At 42.1% G+C, this 24,188-nt stretch overlaps 1 protein-coding gene across 2 annotated transcripts in view; it reads left to right on the top strand.

Moving 5' to 3' along the window:
* The first annotated feature begins 2,221 nt into the window (after positions 1-2,221).
* LOC311259623 (putative C-type lectin domain family 20 member A) overlaps positions 2,222-24,188 on the top strand; it is a 58,085-nt gene continuing 36,118 nt past the window's right edge. The window contains exons 1-4 of one of the 2 annotated variants that reach the window (XM_084356862.1): positions 2,222-2,260; positions 2,914-3,168; positions 4,050-4,385; positions 5,222-5,313. In XM_084356862.1, coding sequence (XP_084212988.1) covers positions 2,224-2,260; positions 2,914-3,168; positions 4,050-4,385; positions 5,222-5,313 — 720 coding nt within the window. In that variant the 5' untranslated portion in view covers positions 2,222-2,223. Of the gene's footprint in view, positions 2,261-2,913; positions 3,274-4,049; positions 4,386-5,221; positions 5,314-24,188 lie in introns of both variants that reach the window. The other variant, XM_084356861.1, reaches the window with a different exon arrangement.

The raw sequence follows: 24,188 nt of genomic DNA, 5'->3' as shown, positions 1-24,188 counted from the left end.
ACTGATGATAATGGAGATGTGTCAGTCAAAGAGAAAAGTACTGAATGTTTGGTGCCATTAATGTAGTAGAAGTTAAAATGAATGACTTTTATGAAAAGACATTTAATTATCTAAACAATGTGCTCTGACTCAGCTCTGAACTAGGACGCTTGAATGTGGCACAAAAAGACTCTCTGAGAAATGTTGTGTGTTTAAAAACAGGACACAATAGATGAAATCTCCTCTAGGATCTGACTTTTTTTCATAGCAAATCTCTCTTTCAACTGTTTTCCCCTGAAGGAAGTATATTTTTTTAGTTCAAGGGTGCTTTGGGGAGTTTTTTCAAAACACATTATGGATGTGTCAACATCACCAGGAACCGTTGATTTCTTCTAATTTGTGTGATTTCTTCAGGTCAATTTTTCGTGAGCTTCTGACTCGGACAAGTTGCAAATATCACATCATTTGCATTTCAAAACTTTCTAGATGATTCATTCAAATCTAATCTGACCACATAATGACAACTTCTATTCAGGTCTGATGATGATGTAAATGTGGTAAACAAAAAGAAAAGCACAGGCAGACATGAATCTCCAGTCTGATTAATCTTAAAATAAAAAAAGTCCACTCTATATTAAAACATTCAAGTATTAATATAGTTTGATTTAACACTGATGCCAGATCAGCTGCAGCTTGTAGTTTTACATATTATGATTTACTCCCACTTGCTGTTTTTGCTCCACAACTCTCATTATTGTATGTAAAATATGAAGCTACAACGGGCAGCAGGTTAGCTTAGCATAAAGACTCGAAGCAGGGGGAGACAGCTAGCCTGGCTGCCAAAGCTGTTTAAAAAAATTAAAAATACTCTAACAGGAACCCTAAAGCTCACTTATTGACATGCTATATCTTGTTTAGCCTTACAGTCTTTATGCTAAGCTAAGTTAACTGGCTGCTGGCTTTGGTATCATATTCGGTGTACAGTCTTGAAGGTGGTATCAATTTTCTCATCTTACAATCAGCAAAAATGTTGATTTATTTTCTTTAAATGGGATAAAGACATGTTGGGTCAATTTTGGGGTTCATTTAGGCTCTTAAAAAAAAGTTTTACCATGTTTTATGTAGCTTTTAACATATCATCAAAGGCTGGTGGATTAGGAGGAAAATCAATTACCAACTAAGAATAAGAATTCATACACGAGGATATTTGGAGTTAACTTGAGCTTCTTTGAGTCACACATGGTGTTGATAACTTTAAGGTTTGGAGAGCTAAAGATATCTCATATATGCACATATAAATATCAAACAAAGCTAAACTTGCTCTACTGGTATCATCTACGATCGGTCACCTTCAAATGTTGAAGTAGATGTTTAGTAAGTCCAAGTTTTCTTCAAAGAAAAGGAAATGTTGTTTTTGCAAGCAAGGGTGTGTCACAGTTTTCTCAACTGATCTGCCTCATTCAAAGTTTATCATTCAACTGTAACTCATACTGTACTGATTTGCATTATAATATAAAAACAGCCTCAAACACAACAACAGTAGTAGTCAAACACTGAAGAGGACGACTCAAGAAATCTGAAGTCTGTAAGTGAAAAATGTTTAATTTTGATTTTTGTAACTCGTTCATTGCTATTCAACTCTTGTGTTCCACTTTATTTTTATAATTGCAATGAGTTAGATGAATATATCTCTTTAAAGTAAAGAGTAAAGTAAAATAAATGTTTTTTTTCATGCAGCTTGTCAGCTTGTGATTAGATAAAAAACGGAGAAAGGGGGGAATGGATGAACTTAACATGTAGTTGTTTGACTTTACAGTTACGCAGGGTACAAAATGTTTTATAAATGGTGCTCTGCCTCAAAGACAGTAATAAAAAGGCAAACACAAAGAGAAGTCAGATCTAAAAACAGCACAGTATCTAATCAAAAACACGGTAAGTTTTGATCTCTTAGTTCTGACCTTCAGGTCCTGTGCTGCATAAAAGCAGTTTCACTGTGTTTGGTTTAAAGTCTGGAAACAATTGGAGGCCGACGTTGGCCGACAGTGATGCGTTATTGCCAAGTGACCAAATTTACAGACAAAATCGATTCAGTATCTTTGTGCCAAATGCGTCTTCACCTGTATGAAAACAGTCCAAAAGTCTCAGCAAGTAGTGGCTCCTATGAAAATGTCTTTAAAATGTGTGAGCATTATTCAGCTCTCATGTCAGGATCTTTTTTGTCATCCACAGTTAATCGAAGTCAACATGGACAAGACTGTGTTTGTGATACTCGTGCTTACAGGTGAGATGTGATTTATGTAATGATTGGTCCGTGATAGATTATTGGAACATGCCTTCATGAAGTCTGATTTTCCAGCTGTGGGGTTTATGGCAATGGTGACAGAAGTATTCAGATCCTTTACTTAAGTATAAATACCTCACTATGAAAATACTCCACTACAAATAAAAGTCCTGTAATCAAAGCGTTACTCAGGTAAAAGTATGTAACTATTATCAGCTAAATATACTTAAAAATGAAAACATACTCATTGTGCAGTAATGTCCCCGGTCAATGTTTTACTATTATATCTGAATGTACTACAAACACTACAACATTCAGTTCCAGTCTGTTTTCATGGTAAAGAAATAAAATGCACTGAAACAGATCATTAGGATCCTGTATATTTACTGCTAACCTGAACATATATCAGATATCAAATATATTCCTCATTTTGACTTCTTCACTTGGAACCATTTGGTGCTACTGCTGTTCTGCTTATTGTGGTACCAAAGACTCTCGGAGTACTCCAATTTAGGGGGGTGCAATTATTTTTGTTGTAACAAATACATGTGTCAAAACAAAGGATAAATACATATATATTTCTTAGTAAAATATAATTTAATTTCAACTGGACTTAACATCCTAGATTCCAACAAATCCACTTTCCTCTTCAGGTTTCTGCGTCCCCTCCGCTTCCTCTCCGAATGTCAACTACTTTGTCAGCAAGAACATGACTTGGTTTGATGCGCAAGACTACTGCATCTACCATCACACTAACCTGGCCGAAATACTTAGCAAGGAAAACCTAACCACAATGATGAACACTGCTGCTGGGCGATACAAATACAAGGCCTGGATAGGACTGTACAGGGCCCTTTCCTTGACCTGGGTGGGTGGACAAGCAGCCACATATAACGACTGGGATATCGGTGAGCCGAAAGTCGATGCAATGGCAATCTGTGTATGCCTGACTAAAGATAAATACTGGAGGGCTCACAACTGCTCTGAATTAAAAAATCCTTTGTGTATTCAAGGTAGGTAAATCACAATTACTGTAAGTAATTATACTCACCAGATTTATCTGACAGCTGTACATACTTTGAAGATGAAGATGATAAATTCAAAAACTTTTCCAAGATTTATGTGGCCCTGATCCGAACCAAGTCCAATCTGATAAAAAAAAAACAACTAAAAAAAGAAACGTGAAATGGCTCCGACCGCTTGTTGGCATAATCCAAGTCCCCAACTTGATTTGAAAAGATGTTATTTACACCCTTTTCAAAAGCTGAAATCTTTACTGTAGCTGCTAAGCCAAAAGTGTAAGCACTCTGTGTCGAGCATGTAAAAAACATCTTTACAAATCAATTTGGGATCTCAGGGGCTGACTTTCATTTTTTTGGTGAATCCATACCCTTAATAATGCATAACTTTAAGCCTCAAGATAATTCAAACGACCCCACAGTTATCTTGAACTGGAAAATTAGCTATTGAGCTATTAGCTATTAGCCAAAGTAGTTTATTGGCCAATTAAATTTGCCACGGCTTATTTTTTACATGCTGCTTGATCCAGATTTTAGAGGTTCTGTCTGTAAACAATTAGATTGTTAAAATTAAATTAGTCAAGAAAAGATTTATTTAGGATAATGGTAAACTGACTGATATTGATGTGATTCACTAACAATTTTACTCGAGTAGACTGTCATCAACTTTCTCAAAGAATGAATGTTAAAACTGGCAACAGCTGTTTGGTTTTATTTATTCATGCTACATTGAAAACCCATGTATAACTATTTCTTTCACTTCTTTTGAGATGGAACTTACCAGTTTGGTTCACCAAAAATGAACTGGACGGACGCCATTACCTACTGTGAAGGTCTACATGCAAACCTGGCCACTTTCCCTTATTGGAAAAAAAATTATGTCATCCCACAGTGGCAGGTGAATGCTGAAGAAGTGTGGATTGGCCTCAGTGGAGTTCTAAAGTGGTATTGGTCAGAAACCGGAAATGATCTCACATTCATGAACTGGACACATAATGAAATAAGCGACCTGACCGGAGAAGAAAAGTGTGCAGCTGTAGAGCTGCAAAATGTAACCTGGACTGATGAGCAGTGCAACGCAACATACCCTTTTTTCTGCTATGGAGGTATGAATCACATTTACCTTGTATTAAAGCTCAGGTTAGTTGCCAGGCGTGACATATGCAGAAGTGTTTTACTGCACACATCGTGGAGGATGTTTTGATCCAGTTGAATGCTGAGGTAGAATCAGGTAGATTACATGCTGACTGCTTTATATTCTGGAAACATTTTTGATGCTAGGCACTAGTTGTGGTCAATCTACTACCCCTTTAACGCTGGCTGAAAAACACTTATACCCGTTTAACATCTGGCTTTGGTGTGCAATATGAATGTATATTAACGGGATTAACTCCCGAGTCATTTAACCTTGCAGTAGTCGCAGGTTTTTAACTCCTCCAGCTCGGTTCGGCTGTGATTTGAACAAAACTCCTGGGTGAACACACTGATTTTACACTCCTTTTCTGGCACGATGCTAGCACGTGTTGAAGTAAAGGTCTTTGGCTTGTTAATATCTTTCCATCCGTCTCTGTCAAGCAGCACTTGAACATTGTTAGTCAGTGCTGAGTTTGAAAGAGAGACTAAAGTTAAAGATATAACAAAAGCTACCGTTGTCAGTGGTTTCTGTGTGGTCTGAGCCGAGTCAGCTGCCTGATCAGTACTGCACATGTGCAACTGATCAGAGATCAGAAAGAAGCAAGATGTATCACTCCTTTGCAACTTCAGTTATCAGCTCCGGAAAAAAAACAATGTTTCTAATTCAGAATATTACTAGTGAAGACTTTTTAAAACAAGTTCAACAACTTCTTGATGTAGTCTAATGAGGTATATGATCTGCTTACCCGTGTTTAAAAAAGCAAATTAAGCAAAAATAGATTATTTTTCTGTTTGTGACCCTGTCCAGTTAACAAATCATGGAAAACAGTGGTGAGGATGAAGATCAAGTCCACCGCAAACATGGAAGATCCAGCAATCATTGCTGATCTGCAGCAGCAGGTATAGTGTGTGTGTGTGTGTGTGTGTGTGTGTGTAGTTAGGGCCCGAGCAGGAAACCTGCGAGGTCCCTATTGTAATTGTAATGATTATTATTATTATTATTATTATTTTCCTTTGTCCCAAATGATCGCATTTTTCACTGCCTGAACATGGATGAAATCGCGATTTTATTTGGTAAATACATCAGGCCTCGCGAAAAATTTTATAATCTGTTGTCATTGTGAATTTTCACCACTAGGTGGCGCTATTATCAAGGAAAGTGCGTTTTGCCTAATAACTCCCACATACTTTGTCGCACATTCAAAAACCTTACATCCACGCGTTCAGTGAATTGTGCTGAATCTGCTGATATAGGCCACGCCCATATCCGCCTACCATTTTTTTTCGCTAGCTCGCAAAACGTCGCAAACCTACTTTTTCGAACTCCTCCCAGGCACTTTGACCGATTTGCACCAAACTTTGCACACAGCATCTGTGGACCCTTCTGACAAAAAGTTATTAAAAGAATTTTGATATTCCAAAGAATACTCAAGTTATTCAATTACAACTTCCTGCAGATTTCGTTCCAAACAGGAAGTGTTGCATATCTCCACATTGGTGTGTCCGAATGACATCAAACTCAGGATATTACTTCCCCATGAGCCCCTAAGGCTCTGTGCAAAATTTCGGGACATCACCACTAGGTGGCGCTCTTTAAATTGAAGTAATTTATATCTCCACATCCGTTTGTCGGATTAACATGAAACTTGGTACACTCATTGCCAGTGCCCTCCAGAGGATAGCTGACGAATGTGTTACCGATCCGACACTAGGTGGCGCTCTGGTGGCAGTTTCATCTTAGATTTGGCACTGTGCCAACACCATAACACTTATGGATATGAAACTCATTGGGGTGGTATAGACTGGCCCCTGTAACTCACACACCAAAAATGACCAGCAGGTGGCGCTGTTATCAAGACAAAAGCATTTTTGATGAATAACTCACACACAATATGTCGCACAGTCTAAAGCCTTATATCTACGTGTTCCCTGAATCTAGATGAATTGATCGATGTAGGCCACGCCCACGTTCACCCCAAATTTCCATTCGCGAAATCGCGCAAACTGAAAAACCTACTTTTTCGAACTCCTCCCAGGCAATTTCACCGATTTGCACCTAACTTTGCACACAGCATCTGTACATGCTCACGACAAAAACTTATTAAAACAATTCTGATACTCCAATAAACACCCAAAATATAGAATTACAATTTCCTGCAAATTCTGTTCAAACAGACAGTCTTCCATATCTTGACCAAATGCAGTCCCATTAACACACGGACAGGTAACTGGCAGGCCCCGACCGCAGCACACCCCGACACGCGTGGACTGCGAGGGCCCGTTCATCACTGCTTGCAGTTTTAATTAGGGCCCGAGCAGGGAACCTGCAAGGACCCTATTGTAATTGTAATGATTATTAGGGCCCGAGCAGGGAACCTGCAAGGACCCTATTGTAATTGTAATGATTATTATTATTATTTTTATTTTTATTTTGCCCAAATGATCGCATTTTTCACTGCCTGAACATACCCCAAAACTCGCCAAACTTGGAATATATGTCACACCTGGCGAAAAATTTTATAATCTGTTGTCAGTGTTCATTTTCGCCACTAGTTGGCGCTCTTATCAAGGAAAGTGCGTTTTGCCTAATAACTCCCACATACTTTGTCGCACATTCAAAAACCTTATATCCACGCGTTCAGTGAATCCTCCTGAATCTCTGGGTATAGGCCACGCCCATATCCGCCTACCGTTTTTTTTCGCTAGCTCGCAAAATGTCGCAAACCTACTTTTTCGAACTCCTCCCAGGCAATTTCACCAATTTGCACAAAACTTTGCACACAGCATCTGTGGACCCTCCTGACAAAAAGTTATTAAAAGAATTTTGATATACCAAAAAATACTCAAGTTATTAAATTACAAATTCCTGCAGATTTCGCTCAAAAGAGGAAGTTTTGCATATCTCCACATTGGTGTGTCCGAATGACTTCAAACTCAGGATCCTACTTCCCTATGAGGCCCTAAGGCTCTCTTCAAAATTTGGGATGATGACCACCAGGTGGCGCTGTTTAAATTGAACTATTTTATATCTCAACATCGGTTGGTCAGATTATCACAAAACATGGTATACTTATTCCCAATGCCCTCCTGAGGATAGCTGACAAATGTGTTCCAGATCCGACTCTAGGTGGTGCTCTGGTGGCAGTTTCATTTTTTATTTGCCACTGTGCCCACACCATAACACTTATGGATATGAAACTCATAGGGGTGTTAGAGACTGGCCCCTGTAACTCACACACCAAAAATGACGAGCAGGTGGCGCTAAATGGCTCCATAGCGCCCCCTGGAATATTTCAAAATTGAAGCCCTGCCTCCTACATGCACGTACATGAACCAAAGTCGGTAGGATTATGTATATATCACCAGACGCACAAAAAACCCTCTTGGACACATACCCTCAGTCCAACAGGAAGTCCGCCATTTTCCTTCAAATTCAATCTTTTGCCATCAATCAGGAAGTCCTGATAACTTCAACATACAATTTCCCATCCGCATCAAATTGCTCACACATGTAGAGGGGCTCGCCCTGAACACGTCTCTGCATCAATACTATGTCATATCTATAGCGCCACCCACTGGACACAGGAAGTCACTGAAGATGTCACTGTTGTGTTTTGTGTGACACGAATCCCATTTAGGTAGGACATTTCCACAGGCAACGGGCAAGCACACAACTGGGCGCACAGGCCTCCGACGGCGCCACAGCCCAACGTACGTGGACTGCGAGGGCCCGTACATCACTGCTCGCAGTTTTAATTAGGGCCCGAGCAGGAAACCTGCGAGGTCCCTATTGTAATTGTAATGTTTATTATTATTTTTATTTATCCCAAATGATCGCATTTTTCACTGCCTTAACATACCCCAAAACTCGCCAAACTTGGAATATACGTCACACCTGGCGAAAAATTTTATAATCTGTCGTCGTTGTGAATTTTCACCACTAGGTGGCGCTGTTATCAAGGAAAGTGCGTTTTGCCTAATAACTCCCACATACTTTGTCGCACATTCTAAATCCTTATATCCACGCGTTCAGTGAATCCTCCTGAATCTCTGGGTATAGGCCACGCCCATATCCGCCTACCGTTTTTTTTCGCTAGCTCGCAAAATGTCGCAAACCTACTTTTTCGAACTCCTCCCAGGCAATTTCACCGATTTGCACGAAACTTTGCACACAGCATCTGTGGACCCTCCTGACAAAAAGTTATTAAAAGAATTTTGATATACCAAAAAATACTCAACTTATTAAATTACAAATTCCTGCAGATTTCGCTCATAACAGGAAGTTTTGCATATCTCCACATTGGTGTGTCCGAATGACTTCAAACTCAGGATCCTACTTCCCTATGAGGCCCTAAGGCTCTGTTCAAAATTTTGCCCGATGACCACTAGGTGGCGCTCTTTAAATTGGAGTAATTTATATCTCCACATTGGTTTGTCGGATTAACATGAAACTTGGTACACTCATTGCCAATGCCCTCCTGAGGATAGCTGACGAAGGTCTTACCGATCCAACACTAGGTGGCGCTCTGGTGGCAGTTTCATTTTTTATTTGCCACTGTGCCCACACCATAACACTTATGGATATGAAACTCATAGGGGTGTTAGACACTGGCCCCTGCAACTCACACACCAAAAATGACGAGCAGGTGGCGCTAAATGGCTCCATAGCGCCCCCTGGAATATTTCAAAATTGAAGCCCTGCCTCCTACATGCACGTACATGAACCAAATTCGGTAGGATTATGTATCATGACCAGACGCACAAAAAACCCTCTTGGACACATACCCTCAGTCCAACAGGAAGTCCGCCATTTTCCTTCAAATTCAATCTTTTGCCATCAATCAGGAAGTCCTGATAACTTCAACATACAATTTCCCATCGGCATCAAATTGCTCACACATGTAGAGGGGCTCGCCCTGAACACGTCTCTGCATCAATACTATGTCATATCTATAGCGCCACCCACTGGACACAGGAAGTCAATGAAGATGTCACTGTTGTGTTTTGTGTGACACGAATCCCATTTAGGTAGGACATTTCCACAGGCAACGGGCAAGCACACAACTGGGCGCACAGGCCTCCGACGGCGCCACAGCCCAACGTACGTGGACTGCGAGGGCCCGTACATCACTGCTCGCAGTTTTAATTATTATTATTATTAGGGCCTGAGCAGGGAACCTGCGAGGACCCTATTGTAATTGTAATGATTATTTTTTGTTATTTGTTATTTTTCTTCTGCCAAAATGATCGCATTTTTCTCTGCCTGAACATACCCCAAAACTCGCCAAACTTGGAATATAGATCAGACCTGGCGAAAAATTTTATAATCTGTTGTCGTTGTGAATTTTCACCACTAGGTGGCGCTATTATCAACGAAAGTGCGTTTTGCCTAATAACTCCCACATACTTTGTCGCACATTCAAAAACCTTATATCCACGCGTTCAGTGAATCCTCCTGAATCTCTGGGTATAGGCCACGCCCATATCCGCCTACCGTTTTTTTTTGCTAGCTCGCTAAATGTCGCAAACCTACTTTTTCGAACTCCTCCCAGGCAATTTCACCAATTTGCACAAAACTTTGCACACAGCATCTGTGGACCCTCCTGACAAAAAGTTATTAAAAGAATTTTGATATACCAACAAATACTCAAGTTATTACATTACAAATTCCTGCAGATTTCGCTCAAAACAGGAAGTTTTGCATATCTCCACACTGGTGTGTCCGAATGACTTCAAACTCAGGATCCTACTTCCCCATGAGCCCCTAAGGCTCTGTGCCAAATTTTGGCCGACCACCACTAGGTGGCGCTCTTTAAATTGAAGTAATTTATATCTCCACATCCGTTTGTCTGATTGACATGAAACTTGGTACACTTATTGCAAATGCCCTCCTGAGGATGGCTGACGAAGGTCTTACCGCTCCGACACTAGGTGGCGCTCTGGCGGCAGTTTCATTTTGTTTTTGGCACTGTGCCCACACCATAACACTTATGGATATGAAATTCATTGGGGTGGTACACACTGGCCCCTGTAACTCACACACCAAAAATTACCACTAGGTGGCGCTGTTATCAAGACAAAACCGTTTTTCCCTTGACTGCCTTCACTTTTCATTACTCAACGGAAGTTGTTGCATGAACAAGCCCCGACGGCAGCATGCCCCGACACGCGTGGACTGCGAGGGCCCGTACATCACTGCTCGCAGTTTTAATTATTATTATTTTTCTTATCCCCAAATGATCGCATTTTTCACTGCCTGAACATACCCCAAAACTCGCCAAACTTGGAATATACGTCACACCTGGCGAAAAATTTTATAATCTGTCGTCGTTGTGAATTTTCGCCACTAGGTGGCGCTGTAATCAAGGAAAGTGCGTTTTGCCTTATAACTCCCACATACTTTGTCGCACATTCAAAAACCTTATATCCACGCGTTCAGTGAATCCTCCTGAATCTCTGGGTATAGGCCACGCCCATATCCGCCTACCGTTTTTTTTCGCTAGCTCGCAAAATGTCGCAAACCTACTTTTTCGAACTCCTCCCAGGTAATTTCACCGATTTGCACCAAACTTTGCACACAGCATCTGTGGACCCTCCTGACAAAAAGTTATTAAAAGAATTTTGATATACCAAAAAATACTCAAGTTATTAAATTACAAATTCCTGCAGATTTCGCTCAACACAGGAAGTTTTGCATATCTCCACATTGGTGTGTCCGAATGACATGAAACTCAGGATAATACTTCCCCATGAGCCCCTAAGGCTCTGTGCCAAATTTTGGCCGACCACCACTAGGTGGCGCTCTTTAAATTGAAGTAATTTATATCTCCACATCCGTTTGTCTGATTGACATGAAACTTGGTACACTTATTGCAAATGCCCTCCTGAGGATGGCTGACGAAGGTCTTACCGCTCCGACACTAGGTGGCGCTCTGGCGGCAGTTTCATTTTGTTTTTGGCACTGTGCCCACACCATAATACTTATGGATATGAAATTCATTGGGGTGGTACACACTGGCCCCTGTAACTCACACACCAAAAATTACCACTAGGTGGCGCTGTTATCAAGACAAAACCGTTTTTCCCTTGACTGCCTTCACTTTTCATTACTCAACGGAAGTTGTTGCATGAACAAGCCCCGACGGCAGCATGCCCCGACACGCGTGGACTGCGAGGGCCCGTACATCACTGCTCGCAGTTTTAATTATTATTTTAGTTTTTTTTCTTCCGAAATGATCGCATTTTTCACTGCCTGAACATACCCCAAAACTCACCAAACTTGGAATATACGTCACACCTGGCGAAAAATTTTATAATCTGTTGTCGTTGTGAATTTTCGCCACTAGGTGGCGCTATTATCAAGGAAAGTGCGTTTTGCCTAATAACTCCCACATACTTTGTCGCACATTCAAAAACCTTATATCCACGCGTTCAGTGAATCCTCCTGAATCTCTGGGTATAGGCCACGCCCATATCCGCCTACCGTTTTTTTTCGCTAGCTCGCGAAACGTCGCAAACCTACTTTTTCGAACTCCTCCCAGGGAATTTCACCAATTTACACGAAACTTTGCACACAGCATCTGTGGACCCTCCTGACAAAAAGTTATTAAAAGAATTTTGATATTCCAAAGAATGCTCAACTTATTAAATGACAACTTCCTGCACATTTCGCTCCAAACATGAACTGTTGCATATCTCCACAATGCTGTGTCCGAATGACATGAAACTCAGGATACTACTTCGACATGAGCCCCTAAGGCTCTGTGCAAAGTTTTGGCCAATGACCACTAGGTGGCACTCTTTAAATTGAAGTAATTTATATCTCCACATCCGTTTGTCGGATTAACATGAAACTTGCTACACTCATTGCCAATGCCCTCCTGAGGATAGCTGATGAAGGTCATACCGCTCCGACACTAGGTGGCGCTCTGGCGGCAGTTTCATTTTGTTTTTGGCACTGTGCCCACACCATAATACTTATGGATATGAATTTCATTGGGGTGGTACACACTGGCCCCTGTAACTCACACACCAAAAATTACCACTAGGTGGCGCTGTTATCAAGACAAAACCATTTTTCCCTTGACTGCCTTCACTTTTCATTACTCAACGGAAGTTGTTGCATGAACAAGCCCCGACGGCAGCATGCCCCGACACGCGTGGACTGCGAGGGCCCGTACATCACTGCTCGCAGTTTTAATTATTCTTATTTTAGTTTTTTTTCTTCCCAAATGATCGCATTTTTCACTGCCTGAACATACCCCAAAACTCGCCAAACTTGGAATATATGTCACACCTGGCGAAAAATTTTATAATCTGTCGTCGTTGTGAATTTTCACCACTAGGTGGCGCTGTTATCAAGGAAAGTGCGTTTTGGCTAATAACTCCCACATACTTTGTCGCACATTCTAAATCCTTATATCCACGCGTTCAGTGAATCCTCCTGAATCTCTGGGTATAGGCCACGCCCATATCCGCCTACCGTTTTTTTTCGCTAGCTCGCAAAATGTCGCAAACCTACTTTTTCGAACTCCTCCCAGGCAGTTCGACCGATTTGCACGAAACTTTGCACACAGCATCTGTGGACCCTCCTGACAAAAAGTTATTAAAAGAATTTTGATATTCCAAAGAATACTCAAGTTATTAAATAACAATTGCCTGCAGATTTCGGTCAAAACAGGAAGTGTTGCATATCTCCACATTGGTGTGTCCGAATGACATGAAACTCAGGATAATACTTCCCCATGAGCCCCTAAGGCTCTGTGCCAAATTTTGGACGACCACCACTAGGTGGCGCTCTTTAAATTGAAGTAATTTATATCTCCACATCCGTTTGTCTGATTGACATCAAACTTGGTACACTTATTGCAAATGCCCTCCTGAGGATGGCTGACGAAGGTCTTACCGCTCCGACACTAGGTGGCGCTCTGGCGGCAGTTTCATTTTCTTTTTGGCACTGTGCCCACACCATAATACTTATGGATATGAAATTCATTGGGGTGGTACACACTGGCCCCTGTAACTCACACACCAAAAATTACCACTAGGTGGCGCTGTTATCAAGACAAAACCGTTTTTCCCTTGACTGCCTTCACTTTTCATTACTCAACGGAAGTTGTTGCATGAACAAGCCCCGACGGCAGCATGCCCCGACACGCGTGGACTGCGAGGGCCCGTACATCACTGCTCGCAGTTTTAATTAGGGCCCGAGCAGGGAACCTGCAAGGACCCTATTGTTTTTGTAGTGATTATTATTATTATTTTTAGTTTTTTTCCTTCAGCCGAAATGATCGCATTTTTCACTGCCTGAACATACCCCAAAACTCGCCAAACTTGGAATATATGTCACACCTGGCGAAAAATTTTATAATCTGTCGTCGTTGTGAATTTTCACCACTAGGTGGCGCTGTTATCAAGGAAAGTGCGTTTTGGCTAATAACTCCCACATACTTTGTCGCACATTCTAAATCCTTATATCCACGCGTTCAGTGAATCATCCTGAATCTCTGGGTATAGGCCACGCCCATATCCGCCTACCGTTTTTTTTCGCTAGCTCGCAAAATGTCGCAAACCTACTTTTTCGAACTCCTCCCAGGCAGTTCGACCGATTTGCACGAAACTTTGCACACAGCATCTGTGGACCCTCCTGACAAAAAGTTATTAAAAGAATTTTGATATTCCAAAGAATACTCAAGTTATTAAATAACAATTTCCTGCAGATTTCGGTCAAAACAGGAAGTGTTGCATATCTCCACATTGGTGTGTCCGAATGACATGAAACTCAGGATAATACTTCCCCATGAGCCCCTAAGGCTCTGTGCCAAATTTTGGACGACCACCACTAGGTGGCGCTCTTTAAATTGAAGTAATTTATATCTCCACATCCGTTTGTCTGATTGACATGAAACTTGGTACACATATTGCAAATTCCCTCCTGAGGATGGCTGACGAAGGTCTTTCCGCTCCGACACTAGGTGGCGCTCTGGCGGCAGTTTCATTTTCTTTTTGGCACTGTGCCCACACCATAATACTTATCGATATGAAATTCATTGGGGTGGTACACACTGGCCCCTGTAACTCACACACCAAAAATTACCACTAGGTGGCGCTGTTATCAAGACAAAACCGTTTTTCCCTTGACTGCCTTCACTTTTCATTACTCAACGGAAGTTGTTGCATGAACAAGCCCCGACGGCAGCATGCCCCGACACGCGTGGACTGCGAGGGCCCGTACATCACTGCTCGCAGTTTTAATTAGGGCCCGAGCAGGGAACCTGCGAGGTCCCTATTGTTTCTGTAGTGATTATTATTTTATTTAGTTATTTTTCTTTGTCCCAAATGATCGCATTTTTCACTGCCTGAACATACCCCAAAACTCGCCAAACTTGGAATATACGTCACACCTGGCGAAAATTTTTATAATCTGTTGTCGTTGTGAATTTTCACCACTAGGTGGCGCTCTTATCAAGGAAAGTGCGTTTTGCCTAATAACTCCCACATACTTTGTCGCACATTCAAAAACCTTATATCCACGCGTTCAGTGAATCCTCCTGAATCTCTGGGTATAGGCCACGCCCATATCCGCCTACCGTTTTTTTTCGCTAGCTCGCGAAATGTCGCAAACCTACTTTTTCGAACTCCTCCCAGGCAGTTCGACCGATTTGCACGAAACTTTGCACACAGCATCTGTGGACTCTCCTGACAAAAAGTTATTAAAAGAATTTTGATATTCCAAACAATACTCAAGTTATTAAATAACAATTTCCTGCAGATTTCGGTCAAAACAGGAAGTGTTGCATATCTCCACATTGGTGAGTCCGAATGACATGAAGCTCAGGATAATACTTCCCCATGAGCCCCTAAGGCTCTGTGCTAAATTTGGGATGATCACCACCAGGTGGCGCTGTTTAAATTGAACTATTTTATATCTCAACATCGGTTGGTCGGATTAACACAAAACTTGGTACACTCATTCCCAATGCCCTCCTGAGGATAGCTGACAAATGTGTTCCAGATCCGACACAAGGTGGCGCTGTGGTGGCAGTTTCATTTTATTTTTGCCACTGTGCCCACACCATAACACTTATGGATATGAAACTCATTGAGGTGGTATAGACTGGCCCCTGTAACTCACACACCAAAAATGACCAGCAGGTGGCACTGTTATCAAGCCAAAGTCGTTTTTGGTTAATAACTCCCACATAATATGTCGCACAGTTTAAAACCTTATATCTACGTGTTACCTGAATCCAGATGAATTGATTGATGTAGGCCACCCCCGCTTTCGCCCACAATTTCCATTCGCAAAATCGCGAAAACTGATAAACGTACTTTTTCAAACTCCTCCCAGGCAATTTCACCGATTTGCACCAAGCTTTGCACACAGCATCTGTGGATGCTCACCACAAAAGTTATTTAAAGAATTTTGATAGTCCACTAAACACCCAAAATATAGAATTACAATTTCCTGCACCTTGTGGTCAAACAGACAATCTTGCGTATCTTGACCAAATACTCTCCCATTAACACAGGACCTTAACCTATTGTGTTCCATGGCCCACTGATGGTTTGTGCAAAATTTGGTGCAAATCGGCCAATACATGGCACTTTTATTGCTAAATGATGAAAGAACAGCTTGACTGCCTTCACTTTTCATTCCTCAATGGAAGTTGTTGCATGAAGAAGCCCCGACAGCTGCATGCCTCGACAGCAGCATGCCCCGACGGTAGCATACCCTGCGAGGGCCCGATCATCACTGCTTGCAGTTTTAATTATTATTATTATTTTCCTTTGTCCCAAATGATCGCATTTTTCACTGCCTGAACATGGATGAAATCGCGATTTTATTTGGTAAATACATCAGGCCTCGCGAAAAATTTTATAATCTGTTGTCATTGTGAATTTTCACCACTAGGTGGCGCTATTATCAAGGAAAGTGCGTTTTGCCTAATAACTCCCACATACTTTGTCGCACATTCAAAAACCTTATATCCACGCGTTCAGTGAATCCTCCTGAATCTCTGGGTATAGGCCACGCCCATATCCGCCTAACGTTTTTTTTCGCTAGCTCGCAAAATGTCTCAAACCTACTTTTTCAAACTCCTCCCAGGCAATTTCACCAATTTGCACCAAACTTTGCACACAGCATCTGTGGACCCTCCTGACAAAAAGTTATTAAAAGAATTTTGATATTCCAAATAATACTCAAGTTATTAAATTACAACTTCCTGCAGATTTCGCTCAAAACAGGAAGTGTTGCATTTCTCCACATTGGTGTGTCCGAATGACTTCAAACTCAGGATAGTACTTCCCCATGAGCCCCTAAGGCTCTGTGCAAAATTTGGGACGATGACCACCAGGTGGCGCTGTTTAAATTGAACTATTTTATATCTCAACATTGGTTGGTCGGATTATCACAAAACTTGGTACAGTTATTCCCAATGCCCTCCTGAGGATAGCTGACAAATGTGTTCCAGATCCGACACTAGGTGGCGCTCTGGTGGCCGTCTCATTTTATATTTCGCACTGTGCCCACACCATAACACTTATGGATATGAAATTCATAGGGGTGCTATAGACTGGCCCCTGTAACTCACACACCAAAAATGACCAGCAGGTGGCGCTATTTTCAACACAAAACCGTTTTTGGCTAATAACTCCCACATAATATGGAGCACATTGTTAAACCTTATATCTATGTGTTCCCTGCATTCAGCTGAATTGTGTGATGTCGGCCACGCCCACTTTCGACGTACATTTCCATTTGCACATTCCGGAATGTCTCAAACCTACTTTTTCGAACTCCTCCCAGGCAATTTCACCGATGTGCACCAAATTTTGCACACACCATCTGTGGATGCTGACCACAAAAAGTTATTAAAACAATTTTGATAGTCCAATAAACACCCAAAATATAGAATTACAATTTCCTGCACATTGTGGTCAAACAGTCAATCTTGCGTATATTGACGAAATACAGTCCGATTAACACAAGACTTTAACTTATTGTGTTCCATGGCCAACTGACGGCTTGTGCTAAATTTGGTGCAAATCGGCCAATAGATGGCGCTTTTATTGCTAAATGATGAAAGAACAGCTTGACTGCCTTCACTTTTCATTCCTCAACGGAAGTTGTTGCATGAAGAAGCCCCGACAGCTGCATGCCCCGACAGCAGCATGCCTCGACAGCAGCATGCCCCGACGGGAGCATACCCTGCGAGGGCCCGATCATCACTGCTTGCAGTTTTAATTAGGGCCCGAGCAGGAAACCTGCGAGGTCCCTATTGTTTTTGTAATGATTATTATTATTTTTCTTTTTCCCAAATGATCGCATTTTTCACTCCCTGAACATGGATGAAAACGCGATTTTATTTGGTAAATACATTAGGCCTGGCGAAAAATTATATAATCTGTTGTCATTGTCAATTTTCAACACTAGGTGGCGCTATAGTCAAGGAAAGTGCGTTTTGCCTAATAACTCCCACATACTTTGTCGCACATTCAAATACCTCACATCCATGCGTTCAGTGAATTCTGCTGAATCTCCTGATATAGGCCACGCCCACATCCGCCTACCGTTTTTTTTCGCTAGCTCGCCAAACGTCGAAAACCTACTTTTTCGAACTCCTCCCAGGCAGTTTGACCGATTTGCACGAAACTTTGCACACACCATCTGTGGACCCTCCTGACAAAAAGTTATTAAAAGAATTTTGATACTCCAAACAATAAACAAGTTATTAAATGACAACTTCCTGCAGATTTACCTCAAAACAGGAAGTGTTGCATATCTCCACATTAGTGTGTCCGAATGACATGAAACTCAGGATACTACTTCGACATGAGCCCCTAAGGCTCTGTGCAAAGTTTTGGTCAATGACCACTAGGTGGCGCTCTTTAAATTGGAGTAATTTATATCTCCACATCGGTTGGTCCGATTAAAGCCAAACTTGGTACACTCATTGCCACTGCCCTCCTGAGGATAGCTGAAAAAGGGGTTACCAATCCGACACTAGGTGGCGCTCTGGTGGCAGTTTCATTTTTCATTTGCCACTGTGCCCACACCATAACACTTATGGATATGAAATTCATTGGGGTGTTAGAGACTGGCCCCTGTAACTCACACACCAAAAATGACGAGCAGGTGGCGCTAAATGGCTCCATAGCGCCCCCTGGAATATTTCAAAATTGAAGCCCTGCCTCCTACATGCACGTACATGAACAAAATTCGGTAGGCTTATGTATCATCACCAGATGCACAAAAAACCCTCTTGGACACATACCCTCAGTCCAACAGGAAGTCCGCCATTTTCCTTCAAATTCAATCCTTCGCCATCAAGCAGGAAGTCCCGATAACTTCAACACACAATTTCCCATTGGCATCAAATTGCTCACACATGTAGAGGAGCTCGCCCTGAACACGTCTCTGCATCAATACTGTCTCATATCTATAGCGCCACCCTCTGGACACAGGAAGTCACTGAAGATGTCACTGTTGTGTTTTGTGTGACACGGATCCCATTTACATTAGGTAGGACATTTCCACAGGCAATAGGCAAGCACACAACTGGGCGCACAGGCCTCCGACGGCGCCACAGCCCAACGTACGTGGACTGCGAGGGCCCGTTCATCGCTGCTTGCAGCTTTAATTAGGGCCCGAGCAGGGAACCTGCAAGGACCCTATTGTAATTGTAATGATTATTATTAGGGCCCGAGCAGGAAACCTGCGAGGTCCCTATTGTAATTGTAATGTTTATTATTAGGGCCCGAGCACGAATCTCGTGCGAGGCCCTATTGGATCCGCTCGGATTATTATTATTCTTCCATCCCCAAAATCGCATTTTTCACTGCCTGAACATACCCCAAAACTCACCAAACTTGGAATATAGATCAGACCTGGCGAAAAATTTTAGAATCTATTGTTGTTGTGAATTTTCACCACTAGGTGGCGCTATAGTCAAGGAAAGTGCGTTTTGGCTAATAACTCCCGCATAATTTATCACACATTCAAAAACCTTATATCCCCGCCTTCAGTGAATTGTGCTGAATCTCCTGATATAGGCCACGCCCACTTCCGCCCAGTGTTTTTTTTCGCTAGCTCGCCAAATGTCGCAAACCTACTTTTTCGAACTCCTCCCAGGCATTTTCACCGATGTGCACCAAATTTTGCACACAGCATCTGTGGACCCTCCTGACAAAAAGTTATTAAAAGAATTTTGATATACCAAAGAATACTCGAGTTATTAAATTATGACTTCCTGCAGATTTCGCTCCAGACAGGAAGTGTTGTATATCTCCACGTCGGTGTGTCCGAATGACTTCAAACTCAGGATCCTACTTCCACATGAGGCCCTAAGGCTCTGTTCAAAATTTGGGATGATGACCACAAGGTGGCGCTGTTTAAATTAAACTATTTTATATCTCAACATCGGTTGGTCAGATTAACACAAAACTTGGTACACTCATTGCCAATGCCCTCTTGAGGATACCTCACGAATGTGTTACTGATCTGACACTAGGTGGCGCTCTGGTGGCAGTTTCATCTTAGATTTGGCACTGTGCCAACACCATAACACTTATGGATATGAAACTCATTCGGGTGGTATAGACTGGCCCCTGTAACTCACACACCGAAAATGACCAGCAGGTGGCGCTGTTATCAAGACAAAACCGTTTTTGGCTAATAACTCCCACATAATATGTCGCACAGTTTAAAACCCTATGTCTACGTGTTCCCTGAATCCAGATGAATTGATTGATGTAGGCCACGCCCACTTTCGCGCCAGAATTCCATTCGCAAATTCGCTAAATGCAGATAACCTATTTTTTCGAACTCCTCCTAGGCAATTTATCCCATTTCCACAAAACTTTGCACACAGCATCTATGGACCCTCCTGACAAAAAGTTATTAAAAGAATTGCGATAGTCCAAAGAACGCCCAAAATATAAAACAACAATTTCCTGCACATTGTGGCCAAACACACAGTCTTGCCTATCTTGATGAAATACAGTCCAATTAACACTAAACTTTTTGTAATTGTGTTGGATGGCCTGATGAGGGTTTGTACAAAATTCGGTGCAAATCAACCAATAGGTGGCGCTTTTATTGCTAAATGATGAAAGAACAGCTAGTTTGAAGGAGTTTTAGCTCCTCTTCTGGGTTTATAATGGGTGTGTATTGCGTGAGCTAGAGTGGGTGACATCATCGCTAGAGTGCAGAGCAGCTGCAAAAACTTTAGAAAAAACTCTCTTCCGCTTGATTTGGGTCCCACAGCTTTTACTTCACATAGACAATATATACATAGAAATGTAGGAAATCTTGTTGGCTTTCACATGATCATCTTATTTCAGATGTGCGACTTAAACTTTTGGCTGTGGAAGCCCTAGAGTGACAACAACTCCAGCAACTCCGCCATAAGCCGCAGTGTTAACTTTGAGCCTAAATCTCTGGAGTGGAGCAGACGGTACCGGTTTTGTCTCTCGCTGTTGTGCCCTCATTTTTCACTCTTCAGAAATAAAAAATACATCACATGGTTCAGCAATGTCTCCTGTTACTCACTGTATACATATTTTGGCCATAACCATTACACTTTTTTCTAAACCTGCAGGTGTTTGGGAGGTGTTTTCCCATTCATTCTTATGGGGACATTTTCACCTTTGGTTCTGCTACTGCTCCAGCATCTGTGCAGCTACAGAAACTGTCTGGCTGTCAAACTGTTCAGCTTTTCAACCTTTTCAGCTTTTTCAAAAATTCTGCTTTATGTTCAGCTATAGAAACCATTCAACTATCAAAACATTCAGCTTCATGTTCAGCTAGAGAAACCGTTCAACTATCAAAATCTTCAGCTTTTTAAGCTCTTTCAACCTATTACTTTTCAGCCTTTCTTCCTTTTCAGCTTTTGAAAAAATCTGCTTTTTCTGCAAATTCTTCACCCAAAATACGTCTCTGCATCAATACTACGTCGTATCTATAGTGCCACCGACTGGACACAGGAAGTCACTGAAGGTGTCACTGTTGTGTTTTGTGTGACACGAATCCCATTTAGGTAGGACATTTCCACAGGCAAGGGGCAAGCACACATCTGGGCGTGCGGCTTCTGACGGCGCCACAGCCCAACGTACGTGGGGGGGCGAGGGCCCGTTCATCACTGCTCGCAGTTTTAATTAGGGCCCGAGCAGGGAACCTGCAAGGACCCTATTGTAATTGTAATGATTATTATTAGGGCCCGAGCAGGGAACCTGCAAGGACCCTATTGTTTTTGTAGTGTTTCTTATTATTATTTTAGTTATTTTTATTTTTCCCAAATGATCGCATTTTTCACTGCCTGAACATACCCCAAAACTCACCAAACTTGGAATATATGTCACACCTGGCGAAAAATTTTATAATCTGTTGTCATTGTGAACTTTCACCACTAGGTGGAGCTATTATCAAGGAAAGTGCGTTTTGGCTAATAACTCCCACATACTTTGTCACACATTCAAAAACCTCATATCCACGCTTTCAGTGAATCCTCCTGAATCTCTGGGTATAGGCCACGCCCATATCCGCCTACCGTTTTTTTTCGCTAGCTCGCAAAATGTAGCAAACCTACTTTTTCGAACTCCTCCCAGGCAATTTCACCAATTTGCACGAAACTTTGCACACAGCATCTGTGGACCCTCCTGACAAAAAGTTATTAAAAGAATTTTGATATTCCAAATAATACTCAAGTTATTAAATTACAACTTCCTGCAGATATCGCTCCAAACAGGAAGTGTTGCATTTCTCCACATTGGTGTGTCCGAATGACTTCAAACTCAGGATAGTACTTCCCCATGAGCCCCTAAGGCTCTGTGCAAAATTTGAGATGATGACCACCAGGTGGCGCTCTTTAAATTGAACTGTTTTATATCTCAACATCGGTTGGTCGGATTATCACAAAACTTGGTACACTTATTCCCAATGCCCTCCTGAGGATAGCTGACAAATGTGTTCCAGATCCGACACTAGGTGGCGCTCTGGTGGCCGTCTCATTTTATATTTCGCACTGTGCCCACACCATAACACTTATGGATATGAAATTGATAGGGGTGGTATAGACTGGCCCCTGTAACTCACACACCAAATTTGACCAGCAGGTGGCGCTATTATCAACATAAAAGCATTTTTGCCTAATAACTCCCACATAATATGGCGCACATTGTTAAACCTTATATCTACGTGTTCCCTGCATTCATCTGAATTGTGTGATGTAGGCCAACCCCACTTTTGCGACAGAATTCCATTTGCAGATTCCGGAATGTCTCAAACCTACTTTTTCGAACTCCTCCCAGGCAATTTCTCCAATTTGCACAAAACTTTGCACACAGCATCTGTGGACCCTCCTGACAAAAAGTTATTAAAACATTTATGATAGTCTAAAGAACGGCCAAAATATGAAACAACAACTTCCTGCACATTGTGGTAACACAGACAATCTTCCATATCTTGATGAAATACACTCCCATTAACACTAAAGTTTTTTTAATTGTGTTCCATGGCCTGATGACCGTTTGTCAAAAATTTGGTGCAAAGCGGCCAATAGGGGGCGCTTTTATTGCTAAATTACCAAACAACAGCTTGACTGCCTCCACTTTTGACTCCTCAACGGAAGTTGTTGCATGAGCAAGCCCCGACAGCAGCATGCCCCGACAGCAGCATGTAGCGACAGCAGCATGCCGCGACGGCAGCATGCCCCGACACGCGTGGACTGCGAGGGCCCGTTCATCGCTGCTTGCAGCTTTAATTAGGGCCCGAGCAGGGAACCTGCAAGGACCCTATTGTTTTTGTAGTGATTATTATTATTTTTTTTTTTATTATTTTTAGGCCAAAATGATCGCATTTTTCACTGCCTGAACATACCCCAAAACTCACCAAACTTGGAATATACGTCACACCTGGCGAAAAATTTTATAATCTGTTGTCGTTGTGAATTTTCACCACTAGGTGGCGCTATTATCAAGGAAAGTGCGTTTCGCCTTATAACTCCCACATACTTTGTCGCACATTCAAAAACCTTATATCCACACGTTCAGTGAATCCTCCTGAATCTCTGGGTATAGGCCACGCCCATATCCGCCTACCGTTTTTTTTCGCTAGCTCGCAAAATGTCGCAAACCTACTTTTTCGAACTCCTCCCAGGCAGTTCGACCGATTTGCACGAAACTTTGCACACAGCATCTGTGGACCCTCCTGACAAAAAGTTATTAAAAGAATTTTGATATTCCAAAGAATACTCAAGTTATTAAATAACAATTTCCTGCAGATTTCGGTCAAAACAGGAAGTGTTGCATATCTCCACATTGGTGTGTCCGAATGACATGAAACTCAGGATAATACTTCCCCATGAGCCCCTAAGGCTCTGTGCCAAATTTTGGACGACCACCACTAGGTGGCGCTCTTTAAATTGAAGTAATTTATATCTCCACATCCGTTTGTCTGATTGACATGAAACTTGGTACACTTATTGCAAATGCCCTCCTGAGGATGGCTGACGAAGGTCTTACCGCTCCGACACTAGGTGGCGCTCTGGCGGCAGATTCATTTTGTTTTTGGCACTGTGCCCACACCACAATACTTATGGATATGAAATTCATTGGGGTGGTACACACTGGCCCCTGTACCTCACACACCAAAAATTACCACTAGGTGGCGCTGTTATCAAGACAAAACCGTTTTTCCCTTGACTGCCTTCACTTTTCATTACTCAACGGAAGTTGTTGCATGAACAAGCCCCGACGGCAGCATGCCCCGACAC

The sequence above is a fragment of the Pagrus pagrus genome (genome assembly GCF_965226575.1).
Source record: "Pagrus pagrus genome assembly, chromosome: 7".
In the NCBI taxonomy this organism is placed as follows: Eukaryota; Metazoa; Chordata; class Actinopteri; order Spariformes; family Sparidae; genus Pagrus; species Pagrus pagrus.
Note: the sequence above shows the minus strand (reverse complement) of the source record. Positions and strands in the feature narration are given on the sequence as shown.